We start from the raw sequence: 13502 nt of genomic DNA, 5'->3' as shown, positions 1-13502 counted from the left end.
TTTGCTCTCATTGGCCGGCGGTGCGCATGTCATCCGCCGACCGGCCAATCGCCGCTCTCCCCGTTCAATAATCGCGAGGGATGGCGAGGGCACGCGTTTCCGACTCCGACTCCGAATACTCCGATCCGATCTCCGATCAACTCCGAACTCCGAATCCGAACTCCGATGCGCGACGCACGAGTCGCACGACGAAGCGCGAAACGCGACAAGTATTTGCTTCAACAGACGTCGTTATCGATTTTTGCAAATTTTTATCAATAAAATAATAAAATAATCTTACCTCTATGTAATTTAATAATAATCAATTCTTTTAGCGTGTAACTAACGCGCGTTGCGTTATTAACTGCAGTTCAATGATTCCGGAATTAATTAGAATTAATGTTTAGAAAGACCACGTGCGGTCTACTCAATTTAATGGGTTACTAGTAATCAAGAAAATGCACTAAAATGTTAGAATCTAAAAGAATCAGGGAGAGAAAGGAAAATGAAGAATATGAAATATCGAAATATAAGGTTCGTTGATAATGGCTCTAACATTGGTAACACGTCTTTCTCCCAATTCACTAATAATAATATATTATGTACTAAATATTTTTTTTGTGCTGTGCGCTTACATTTCGCGAGATAAAATATGTATGAGCAGATGATGTATAGAAACTACTGGAAGAAGGAAAATCCGTTGAAAAAACACAAATATTACATTAATATAGATTACACAATTAATTATATTTACTAAAAGAAGTTAGAACTTTGTTCATATATTTTAAAGCGACGACATGTCCATGCATAAGCAATTAAGCTTAAAATATATGCATATCTTGAAATGCGTCATAATAGATATGCAACAGATATGACATGTCCAGGATATACAGAGGCTGATACAGGCTGACCAAGGCTGACTAATAAAAAAAAACGTAGCGATAAAAAAGTATATATAATTGCTGTATATGCGCCTGTTTCTTGAGGTCAGCCCGAAACAGTAACAGCGCGGCGCGCTAGCTAGAATTCTTTCTCTTCTACATTTTTAATATATATTTAAAATATTTAAAATAGTCTTGTTAATTATTAATTAACAAAAATTATATTAGTCAGCCTTGGTCAGCCTCTGTATATCCTGGACATATCATACCTGTTGCATATCTATTATGACGCGTTTCAAGATATGCATATATTTTAAGCTTAATTGCTTATGCATGGACATGTCGTCGTCGCTTTAAAATATGAACAAAGTTGTAATTTCTTTTAGTAAATATAATAGCAATGAATATGATGTAAATAAATAGGTGTTCGAAGTTAATTATGCATCAAATATTCTCTTTTTTATTTCTATTATTATATTACTTCGAATCGGTATTACTTTTCGCTAGTGAATGCAGAAAATCACTTTTATTATTTGTTTGCTGATCGCTAATCATATATATGTATATGTATATAAAATGTTAACGATCAACAAACAATATATATATTATATATGCTACATTACTGGTTACTTCATCATACAAGCCTATTCAAATATATTAAATTTTTTGGATCTATATATAATCTGTACTTTTATTTCAAGTCGAGTTATTTTTCTACGGTTTTCGTAATGGAACATGAGATATACTTTCTTCCTAAAAATTTATTTCTTTAAAATAGCTATACGTTTTTCAACCGATTCATTATGTATATTATTTTGTATAACTTAGACATCTCTGTATTATAATTTCCAAGAAATAGGATTAGTTTCATTAAACTTTATTGCTACGTTCAGATAATTTTCAATTAACATTTTATATTAGATGGGAGTTAATATAGCCAATATAATAAATTATGTATTTTTGTGCATACTAAGAATATTTATTCAAACGCATCCTAAACAGCTCAACATCTTTCGTGAATAACTGATGCACGAGTTACTTTTATTCTGATCATCTATGGAAGTGTCTAGATATAGAGACACTCTATCACTAATAGAGTACAATTAGTGATACTTGTAGGACTTGTGATGACCTGAAATGAGGAAAAAACAGAACATTAAACTCATACTCACATTAGAAATAGAATTAAAATTCCCTGCGTTCTTCTATACTCACGTAGCTTTTTGTAATTCATTACATAGAACGCAAACATAGAAACCACTACCACTTGGAAGAAAGGAGCTATACCAGTTCGTTTAGGCTGCAAGTACTTATGCTGCCAACGCCAAAACGCTGCAAAACAAACGAAATAATATTACAATAGAGAATTTTTACGCACAAGTTATATTCTACAAGTTATTCAAATATTGTTTTCCGAATGGCAGATCAAAGTTATGCAATTTTTGACCGATGGGTTCTTTCTTGATTAGAAATACCTCGGGAGCACAGTGCCGCAAGTGCCTGTGGACTCTTTTGTCGTCTCGCGATCCAGGCAGGGATCTCGTTGAGTTTCAGATCCAAGAACGCAGTGTCAGCTGCATGAAGAGAAAGGCGGTTATTATATAATATTATTAATTGTGTCCAAGGAAAAGACGTACACGCGTCAGATGTGACGAACAAACTCACGCTTTCCATAATAACGTGCAGGATCATACGGCCCGTGTCTCACAAAATCGTATTCCGCAGGATAACCACCGATCTTCAGTTTATCCGCCATGGTAAATTATCGGGTTTTTATAGAATGAATTTCACGATGTTATCGGACAAAATACATACATTACATATACACGAATGTGCAATGTGCAATGCCAATCACAGGCGTAGATGGGCATCCGGCATAGATAAAAAGCGTATATTGAGTATTCCTTAATCCTCAAATTTAATTATAGATGGCGCGTGAATCTGTGGTTAAGTGGGGGACTCAATTGACCAATCGTCAATTGGTTGATTTAAAATGAAAATATCTGATTGGTTGGTCCAGTGGACAAACTACAGGCACCGTGGGCTGTGAGTGGCTGTGACGAAACGGGACGCTCGTCTCTCTCTCTCGGATTGCAGTGCGCCACGGAATCGTCGGATCTGGCATGGCGGTTCAGATTACGGAAAACTGATATATCAAATGTTTATTTAATACGTGTGCTTCGCGGAATTTATGCGGATACTGAGGTATGTCGCATTCGATAACATTGACTTTCGATTAGATTAACGTCTTTCGGACGATCGATCTCGCTTTTCTCAACCGTCAACCTGACTTGCGTCGTGTCGCGCGGCTTCAGAATGAAGTCGCCGTCATTTTCGAAACACGGGTAAAGAAGCTAGGATCGAATGACGCTGACGCCTGGTGACGCCGCGACGTGTTTATTGCCTTTAACCTCGTATTTAATCGTGTTTTGATCTTTGATTTTTGGCGATCGTGGAGGATAGACACAAGTAATGTTCATAAATCGGTGAATTGCAGATAATTAAAATCGCCTCGCAATTCGCAATCATCAGTAAAGCAGCGATCGTGCATATTATTTTTGGTTGGCATGTTCCGCGGATATTTCTCTTTGACCTTAATTCATACATTTATTCGTCTTTTACGCACTCTTACGTCGCTTATATTGCAAAATACGTAAAAGTATATAATTTCGTTGTTCAAAGTGCAAAAAGTATAGGTGTAGGAGCAGCAAGTGTAGCATCTACGCGATCGATATTGCCTAGCATCTGACGAGTGGCGATCAGTGGCGAGTGAAGTTGGCCGCGCGATTTACGAAATTCTCTCCGCCATGTTCGATCGACGATCACAGGACTCACTCGTCGCGTCTACCTGCGGGATGTCACGGTCACGGGTGTCGACTGTCGAGCGAATCGTAGCGATCGTAGCTTCTCCGCTGTAATTCTTCCGTTGTAATTATAAGCCGCGTCGCGAGATTAATGCCGGGAGTGCCGTGCATAGTGTTGAAAATATCGCGCGACAAGTGACGATATCGTTGATTTTCGCATGTGAACATTGTGAACGTCGCCGCGTCGTGAGTCGCGAGTGAGTGCGCCGACGGAGATGCGACAACGGATCAACGGAGAAGGGCCTGGAGGATCGAGGAGAGGAGGAGGCGGCCTGGGAGGCATCGGGCGACGGCGGAGCAACCTTGGGGTGAGTATAGTTAAATTGTTATTCGTCTATTACTTTTGCGGTCCTGTCAGTTCTGTCAGTCCTGTGACGGAATATCCGCCACTTTCTCAAGCGCGCAACTTTTGATTCGTCCATTTTACGATTACATGATATTCGTTAATAATATTATCTTGGACACCCACTTTAATGTAAAAATATTTTTATGTTACAGATCAACGCAGGGTTACAACTTACAACTCCGCTGTTGCGCATCGGCCGGTGAGTTATTTTTTGTGTCAGTGATAGTGATCATATTTTTATGGGGCCGCGGCCTCATATGCCATTGCAATATGTAAGATGAAAGTACACGATTGTACGTATAATTGATTTCTAACTTTAAGGGGTCATTCTACTTTGACGGCCCAAAAACTAGGCTATTTTTAACCATTTTTTTTCCACAGTAAATACATCATATAATGAAATGATTTTTTGGGGGATTTATTAGGGCACTCTTAAATAACACGAAAAAATTTTTGTCATAATTAAAAAAATTGTTTACTTTATCGTTTTTACAGTGTCAAAATGGCGTGTCAAAAAAGATGCAAGTCCGCTGCGTTGATCAGTTTTTTTATTCAGGGTTACCTGAAATAAAAAGTCAAAAAGATTCTTAATCTGTATGAGTGTCGCTATGTAAGCCTGAATGAAAAAACTGATCAACGCAGCGGATTTGCATCTTTTTTTGACATGCCATTTTGACGCTGTAAAAAACGATAAAGTAAAAAATTTTTTGGTGTTATTTAAGAGTGCCCTAATAAATCCCAAAAAGATTCATCTCATTATATGGTGTATTTACTGTGAAAAAAATTGTTACAAATAGCTATAGTCGTCAAAGTGGAATGACCCCTTAAATAAATAACGTCGCATACGGTTTTTATCTAAAGAGAAATATTTCTGTATTTCCAATATCGTAAACTTACGGTGTTTTTATTATCTATTATCGAAAGGGCAATACTTGATTTCGTGATTTTGAATAAATTATTTCCTTTACTAATGTTCATTTTTTTTTTATACAAATGCCGAATATTCTTGTTCCATCTCGTTCAGCATGTTGTAAAGTCGTTTCTGTAAGCTGTCTGGCGCTGCCGCACGTGGTAAATGCGTCGTGCCGCCGTCTGGATTAGCGCATTGTCTCAATAACACTGCCAATGTGCTAGTAGTATGCTCTGACATAAGCAACCCAGGAATAATTATCGTCCCTGAGAGCGTCCAGCCGAGAAAAATCTTTTCGCAAATAATCTAGAAGCACACATAACTTTTACGACAAAAATAAGTACAAAAAATATAGAAAACTAATGAAATTTAACAAATATAATTACCTGTAAATTATTATTGAGAACCGGAGACTCGCAGCGTTTATTCTTCGAGCATACCGACCGGCAGTCGAAGTAATCACAGTCCTCGTGTTTTTCGCAACTCTTACCGTCGTTGGTGATGCGATCAACGATAGATTTGGGGAAGACCGCGTCCAGATCCAAGAATTTCAATTTTTGCCCGCCTAATGGTAAACCGAAATGATTGATTTTCACGTCGCAGAGATAAAGCGGCTCGGGAAAGTCCGTCTTTAGTTCCTCGAGTAGATTAAGAATCATCACGGCGAGCTTGAGCCTTTTAGCCCATTCGGGTTTCGAGTCGGACAGGGCTAGCACCGTCGTGGGTGTCTCGATCGGCCGGACGTATTCGACCGCGTAAAACGTTCCGCACGTGCCGATCGGCTGGGCAAACACGTCTCTGTCTTCGTACAAAATCGCCATTAGATATTCATTTTCCTGTAGCAGCGGCCAGAGATTCTCCATCTCCAGCTGACGTCTCACGGCGTCGGTCTCGACTCGGTGGGTGCGCAATCGGGCGAGTCTTTCCAGTTGATGTCGCGAGAGAGTCACGTTCAATTTATTGATAACCAAGTCCTTGATCATGGTGATAAAGTCCTCCTCAGATGGCAAGTGCCGCGAACCGGTCGCATCTATCCAATAGAGCGATTCGAATTGTTCCGAGGATGTTTTCGTCCTAATTCGAGATAAGACAATTAAAATTTTTTAATAATTAAAATTAATAAAATATGAAAATATAACGCGAAAAAGAGGAGAAAGAAACAAAAACGCGCCGTCCCACTTCTGAGCCATTCCACATAGAATAGAACAGTGTAAAAAGAGAACGAAAGAATACCTCGAAGCCTTGAATACGAGCCGCGTCGCTTCCCAATGCGCGGAGAAAACGGCCTCCTTGCCCACGTGGAGCGTCTCACATGCTAGCGAGTGTATCCCTTTTTCGGTGCACAGTGGTTCGCAGAGAATTCCCATCGCGGTACCATCTCGGTGCTGGCTGCACTGAAATGAAAATTATATGATCAGATGCTGTGCGAATCGGATAAGTGAAAAGATTTCAAGTTCATCGAAATCGAAAAAGAGATATTCTGGAAAAACAAAAAATGCGTCACGCATACAATGACATGGAGTTGTGTATTTTAGTCTATGCATAAAATAAACTTCTTACATCAATGCTAACAATAAGCATTAGTATATTGATGATTATTTATGAATAATCATTTCTCTAAAACTAGAATATTTATTATAACCATGATTTATTGCAAATCTTTTTATGTTTATTATTATGTTTCTGTTTATATTAAATGCTACTTCAAATTAAATTAAATATTTTGAAAAAACTCAAAAGGGAGAAACATTGAAGTCCAGTTGGTAATTAGTAAACATTATTTAAAACCTCTCTCTCTCTTTCTCTAAACAATTTTGTCTTTATCTGATAAATTTTTTGGTGCTATTTCGCTCCGAATAAATATTAATCTAATGACAAAACTGGACAAACGCGTTTTAACACTCATTTCAGTGGACAGTTTCTTTCCGCCACGCGCTGTCTGAATCGCGAGAATTTCGGAGCGACGAAAGATCACGGTTCTCTTGCGCGTGTGGTTCATATTCGTGCGAACCACGTATTGCACGCGTGCATGTGCTACAACCTCGTAACGTTGGACGAGCTCGTTGTTTGTGTGATATTTTTAGTCGGCCTAATCGGCAACGATGAGGGAACGGTCTCGGGAGGGGACGGCGCGACTTCTCGGCTCCCGTATAGACATGTCATGCGTGCCTGCACATTCTGCGCATCCGAGGTCCGAAGTGGTGCTTATTGAAAATGCTCTCGAGAGGAAGTGACTTATCTCTCATTACGTTTTGCTAGTAAACCAACGCTTTAAGATATATATATTGCTGTGGAATTTTGGTTTTGTTTGTGTTATTGTTAAAAAAAGTACATCTCTGTACTTCTCTGTTCTCTCCAATAGAAATAGCTTTCATTATAATAGAGATATTTTAAATTATTAGGTTGAAATTTTTTTTATATATTGCGATCTTTATTTTTATAATATCTTTTAGTTCAATTTTAGTTTGAGATGACCATTTATGTGGAAACATACGTATATACGACTTTTCGACCTATATTCATTGGATGTCTTCTATGTTTAATGAATACTATTTGTTCTTTGATCCTCTTTTTTAACGCTCAGTAGGTGAAATAACCTGCACATCTTTCCTCTTTTCCTCTCTCTCTTTCTCTTTCTCTCTCTCTCTCTCTCTCTCTCCCTCTCCCTCCCTGTATCATTTATTTCACAAATACAGTGAAAATATATTATAGATAACTATAGAAATTTTTAGAATAGTTTGATAACATTTGAATCTTTGGAAAATTTTTAACGAGCGTGTATACAATAAAGCTTGGAAAAATGTACGATGTTATCGCTCACACGATAGGCTTGCGTGTGTCGATCAAGTGTTACATAAGCGATTTTTTCTCTTAATTCTACGCTGCAACAGCACTGTTAGAATGTAATGATTAGTGACATGTAGGACTTAAGTCATATAAGACTTCATCGACATTAGGCCTGATTAGATCGCTGTAGATTAAAATGTTACTGCTTGCAAAAAGACATCCTGGAGACTTTACTTCACAAAATGGAAATAAATGAAGAGTTATTTGCAACAATTTTAATATAATTTTTACACAAAATTTTTAATATATTTCGTAGTAGAAATCAAGTTATTTAATATCGTGGCAAAAATTTATAAATCAGTGTAATAATTCTATCTTTCTTTATGACTCAATGAACTTTAATATATGTGACCTATGTAATTTTTAAATTTATCAGTAAATATTTATTTAAATTCATCAGTAGTTTCAATAATCTCATTCAATTTTTATACATGTATAATTAAAATCTTACTCAAGCGTGGATCGATCTTGGCAAAATTAGGAATATTTTATGGGGATCGATATCTGGAGTATTATATTCGGGTTACTAGAACGCAGTCTTGCCGCTGCAGCAATCTGAGACAATACAAATAAACTCGTTAAGAAAATCCTAAATACTTAACGATCCAGTCAAAGCTACGTAATCCAACCACAAGATAAGCAATATCTCTTAGCTATACACGGTTTTAATTTGTTTTAATTTGTTCTCGCACGCAGACTAAAAAGGAAGCAGAAAAACCGGCTCTGCTCTTAGCCAATTTTTAAGCTGAACTTGTCAGTTTCAGGCCAAATACACTTAACTTCTCTTCCGTACGATAAGTTTATCAGTGAATCATAAACATTTTACAATCTTCATCATAGCAATTTATTTTATCAATGACCTCTGCGAATGTAAGTTATGTTTTGACTGATCTGTGTACTGAATTTGTACTTTAATTCGTTTGCCAACCGGCCATACTTGAATTCTCTCGCGGACAAGTTTATCGGGGAGGATCCGATTGTTGCGTCTTTCGCTTGACGCCATACGCCATGGTCCATACAGAGAATCCGCAAAATGTAAATACGTCATGCGTTTAAATTTACACGTACAAATTCGCCGGGTGCGGATCGGGGCGATGCGGCATGCCTCTTTCGTTCCGGAGGCTGCGGCAAAGTACGCGTGCGTCCGTTTTGCTCTCTCCTCTCTCTCTCTCTCTCCCCCCTCTCTCTCTCACCCCCTTTCGCCGGCGCTGGATCACTCGCAGTACTCGCACATCTTCACTACCTCGACGTATTCACCCCGACGTGCCAACCCTTCCCTCGGCGCAATCGGTATCGCGCTCGAAGATGCGATATCGCGGCGCACGCCGTGACCGCGCCGTCCTGAATGTTCCGATCGGAGTAACACCAACACCCAGTGAAACTCACCACGGTGGACACGTGACGCCAAGCCTCGAGATTCGTGCACATTATGCCCCAATGTAGAAGCAGGTAGACGACGAGGAACAGACCGGACGTCAGGAGGACCGTCGCGAGTTTGTAATGGTACATGAAACCGGGCAGCCGCCGGATGTTCATGATCGCGCTGCCGTTCGTCAGATTCCTGACGGGGATCAAGGTGAGCGAACTTCCGCTCTGTTTTGAAATTTTTCTTTCGTTTCCTTATTTATTTTCTTCTTTAATCTCATCTACGACCCGGCCTCGCGGTCCTCGTCGTCTTCTGCGGCAAAACCGTATTTCGCGTCAACATTTCGTCTCGTAACGTCGGCCTCGTTGCCGCTGCCGCTGCCGTTGATGTTGCCGTTGCCGTTGCCGCTACGACCCCCGGGTCGCGTCGATGACGAACGTTTGCGGCAATGCGGCATAATCCGCAGCAGCGTACGAGAGCGAGGAAGGCGAGCGTCGCGACGTTGCGCCTTGCGCCTTGCGCCTCTCGTGGCGAGTCTCGGCTCGGGCTCGGGTCTCTGCCAGGACCGTATGCCGATCAACAATCACCCCGTAAAATAATATTTGGCGACATAAATTTGAGGATACACATCAGTTGTACAGTATTACGTTCCTCGCTCAGCTTATTGGGGTATGTTTGTAGATATGCGTCTCGAGATGGTCCGAGATTTCGTTGAATCTCTTCTTCATGATCGTAGATTAATTTAAATCGCTTTGCGGTTTATAACAACGTGATTAATTTTGTTGACATGTCATTATCATTAATCATTTGTATGTGATGTCTCGCGAAGGCGCAGCCACCTGACGGTATACATCCGGACTCGCACGAATTGATCTTAAATGCTTAATTAACGTGGCGCAATTAATGCACATGTCTTCTTCAAGACTCTGTGCATGAATAGTACAGTATGATGTAAATATTGCAATGTGTACGCGGCAATTTTTAATTAAGGAAAAATTACAATAATAATTACTCCAAGTGATTTTAAAAGTTCGAGCAAATTTTAAATGTAAATATTCAAAGTGTTCGTTAATATCTTTCAACAGGGAAGCTATTGATATTATAAGATTTATAAAGATAATCTTATTAAAAAAATAATTTTTATAAAGAAGTAACTTTTACCTACTACTTTATACCTGTAAGGAAATATTTTCTATTAATCACAAACCGATGATCTGTTAAAGATTAATATATTAAGTATAATATATTAAGTACTGAGCAATGCTGCGTAATTACATCTCCAAACTATGGCCTCGTCTTTCTAATAATTTTCCACTTCCTCTTTTGAAAGCATGATGAGTACTTGATGGATGTACATATAGTTTTGAAAAATTATAATCCCGAAATTATTTGGAGCGAAACAATATATAAAAGTTATATAATCTCAAAATCCATTTATTTCACCCTAAGTACAATAAGAAAACGCGACTAATTAGAAGAGCGGTCCTCTCTTCTTGCGCTTCTTAATGATAAAACGACGATGTCGCGTTGCGTCATATCCGAAGTACCATCAGTTTCCGAATCGCGCGCGCTACCGAATGCATGTGCGAAGAAGCAAGCGGGAGAGAGAGAGAGATGGAGACGCACCTGCGTACCGCGACGCGCAGCTGCGACCTTCGACGCCCTTGTACCGCCGGCAGTCGTTCCGGCGTGAGAGAACATCGTCGTCATTTTTACACGAGACGTCGCACGTTCACGGTAGAAATCTACGGCCGAGCTCTGTATCATTGTTGTCGACGTTATCGTCGTCGTCGCCGCTGTCGTCCGCCCGGTGCGGAACTTCTTTTGAAAATCCGGTCTCGTCTTTGTAAAGTTGAAGACCGGAAGCGCGGAAGCGTTCCGCCGAGCGGACGTGCGAGCGAACGCGAGTGCATTTCGCATCGTGCAGCTTTGTTCTTTAAAAAAATAAAGGATTAAAAGGGGGAGGACGTCTTCCGGGGAGTCGGTGAGTGCAGCGCGCGATGTGATTGCTTTTTAAAAAAGGATGACCTTTAAATATTATACGAGAAAAATTCTGGTGAGAATGTATAGAGGGTGCCATATAACTGTACTTCACTTTCTGATGCAATCCGAAGTGAAAAGGATTTAACGCGCTTAATAAAGATATTCAATCTTGATTAATCGATATTTTTCAACTGATAAATATCGACTTAAATCTTACAAATGCTTTTGTTTTTAAATTTTCTCAAATTTTCAAATAAAGTAAGTCTTTAAAACTACATTTTTAAAAATTTTCAAATTTTAATTAAATTCTCTCTCAGATTTTTAAATTTTTTAAAATTTTTTAATTTTGATAATTCTGCTCAGAGATTAAATGAATAATAGCGTTGATACTTCATCTCTCCTTATGTCCCATTTGTTTGAAGTCATTAACCCCTCGGTTGGGGGTGAATACAGTGTATAAGGTTTATGTAGATCGACACAACGATATGATTCGCCGCTCTGTAGGGAGTTTGCTTCTTAAGCGCTCATTCTGACGATTTGCTTGATTATATCGGCTTTATTCATCTGGCTTGGTTGCGTTGCGATGCTAATGCTCCGATTTTAATATCGATAATATCGTGAGATAACATTGACTGAAAATTATTTAAAAGATTCGAATCGTTTTTAGATATCAGAGTAAAAATAAAAATGGATATTCAAAATAAGATGTATAAAGACTAATTAAATTTTCACACAGAAAGGATTAAAGGTCAGACTTTTTCTTTTGCCAATGATTATTGTACAACATACAATATTAACAGAGACCGTACGAAAAGAAAATCGCGTCAGCCGAAAGGGAGAAGCGAGAGCGATCTTTGTAATTAATGAAAGAAGGAACGAGGGCCCGACACAGAAAGTTCACCGATTAGACGAGTTATCGCAAACTGGCGGCCCGACAAACCGTTCACGTTCACCAATCGCATATCCCGTTCCCAATAAGATGAGTTTCTTTTCTCTCTCTCTCTCTCTCTCTCTCTCTCTCTCTTTCTCTCTCTTTCTCTCTCTCTCTCTCTCTCTCTTTCTTTTTCTCTCACACACACTCACTCACTCACTTTTTTTGTTTCTCTCGTTGTCAGCACAAGAAAACAGTGCTACTATATGAGACCTTCAACATATGCGTATATCTTGTAGAATGTAGATTATTGCAATTGCTCCTGCACTAACTTAGCACTATACCATGGGACGAAAATAAACGCAATACTGCTTTACGGGCAGGTTGAAGCGATTTGTGGTTGATCCATCTCGCGCGAACGGAAATATGGACTCGTGGCGTGCAGAGTCCATTTGTAATGAAATAGTGAATGATTTAGAGATATCGCAGAAAATTTATTCGCAAAATAGACTTTGATTTCTTTATGTAAACTTTAATTGAGTTTTTGAATTAAAAGGTTTAAATTCTTTGATAAATAATTTATCTTTGTAATGAAAATATTTGAATGTAACTAATTACCTTAATAAATTTTAATGTTACCTCTTGGGCAGACGCGATTTACGAGCGTTTAAGATTGTCACAAGAATGCTTCTCCGATTAATCTCCATGACAAAAAGAACAAGGTTAGTCTTTGATCTTTTATGTCTAACAAGTCGTTGAAGTAGGTTCGCCTTTGACCTTTCATCTTCTTTCTCTTTCTCCTCTTTTTCTTCTTGCTCACCTGCATGCATTCACATTTCATGTTGTATTATTTGATATTTCTAGTTGCTCGAGGAGGCGCGAATCGCAGTCACGATCAAACATCACGTCCCGCCGATCGCGCGCAATCGACCGATTAATCGCGTGCAGACGCCCGCCAGACTGTAGATCGCGATTGACAATGAGATCTCCCAGCTGATAAAGGTCATGGTCTGCCATTTCTATATCGTATTGACCGTGATCTTGAGTGGAGGACTGTAGAATAAATATCGCATTCCTTATTTTCCAAGATTTATGGTAAAATTGATTGAATCTCTCGTCTGTGCGAATAAAAAAGTCGTCTAATCTTTTTTATCTCAAAAATTTAATCCGATGCGTTAGTTTTGCTGCATCTTTTTTGAAATTTTTGCAGAAATAATATGTAATAAAAATAAGAATAAGAATAAGTTACGTTTCTAATTTGATATTGAGAGAAAGATTGGATAATGAATCTTGTTTCTATATGTGCTTTTGGATTGAACGACCGTTAGTCCAGGGAAATTAGACGAAAAATGACAAATCTGTGAAAAAACTCGCACCTAGCTAAATTTTTGCATGAACCTTTATTTCGTCGTTATCAATAATACGTGAAAAATCTCCATCGATGTGACCCCTGCT

The 13502-nt window shown here is 38.8% G+C and overlaps 3 protein-coding genes across 10 annotated transcripts in view; 1 reads left to right on the top strand and 2 right to left on the bottom strand.

Annotated features, from left to right (window-relative positions):
- Positions 1-1603: 1603 nt before the first annotated feature.
- LOC112455453 (putative ATP synthase subunit f, mitochondrial) lies at positions 1604-2717 on the bottom strand. Its single transcript, XM_025017364.1, has 4 exons — positions 2526-2717; positions 2336-2434; positions 2076-2192; positions 1604-1992 (listed from the first exon to the last, which is right to left on the bottom strand). The coding sequence occupies exons 1-4, from the start codon at positions 2614-2616 to the stop codon at positions 1964-1966; spliced, it is 336 nt and encodes a 111-aa protein (XP_024873132.1). The 5' UTR covers positions 2617-2717; the 3' UTR covers positions 1604-1963.
- A 1766-nt stretch (positions 2718-4483) lies between these two features.
- Positions 4484-9388, bottom strand: LOC112455446 (protein FAM69C). 5 transcript variants are annotated; one of them, XM_025017350.1, is made up of 4 exons: positions 9214-9388; positions 6214-6374; positions 5367-6054; positions 4484-5286 (listed from the first exon to the last, which is right to left on the bottom strand). In XM_025017350.1, the coding sequence occupies exons 1-4, from the start codon at positions 9361-9363 to the stop codon at positions 5056-5058; spliced, it is 1230 nt and encodes a 409-aa protein (XP_024873118.1). In that variant the 5' UTR covers positions 9364-9388; the 3' UTR covers positions 4484-5055. The 5 variants fall into 5 exon arrangements, with proteins under 5 accessions (XP_024873118.1, XP_024873123.1, XP_024873120.1 ...); XM_025017355.1 differs by having other exon boundaries at positions 6214-6369; positions 9214-9301; XM_025017352.1 differs by lacking the exon at positions 9214-9388 and adding an exon at positions 9021-9080.
- LOC112455443 (glycogen-binding subunit 76A) overlaps positions 9318-13502 on the top strand; it is a 24493-nt gene continuing 20308 nt past the window's right edge. For 2 of the 4 annotated variants that reach the window (XM_025017349.1, XM_025017347.1), the window contains exon 1: positions 10897-11177. Coding sequence is in view for 1 of the 4 variants with exons in the window: in XM_025017343.1 (XP_024873111.1) it covers positions 9335-9403 (69 nt within the window). In the remaining 3 variants the exon portion in view is untranslated. Of the gene's footprint in view, positions 9404-10896; positions 11178-12911; positions 13050-13502 lie in introns of those variants that run through there. The other 2 variants (XM_025017346.1, XM_025017343.1) reach the window with 2 other exon arrangements.

The sequence above is a fragment of the Temnothorax curvispinosus genome, unplaced genomic scaffold, assembly GCF_003070985.1.
Source record: "Temnothorax curvispinosus isolate PA1 unplaced genomic scaffold, ASM307098v1 QBEX01006096.1, whole genome shotgun sequence".
Classification (NCBI taxonomy): Eukaryota; Metazoa; Arthropoda; class Insecta; order Hymenoptera; family Formicidae; genus Temnothorax; species Temnothorax curvispinosus.
The sequence above is the reverse complement of the archived record's forward strand: the minus strand, read 5'-3'. Positions and strand labels throughout refer to the sequence as shown.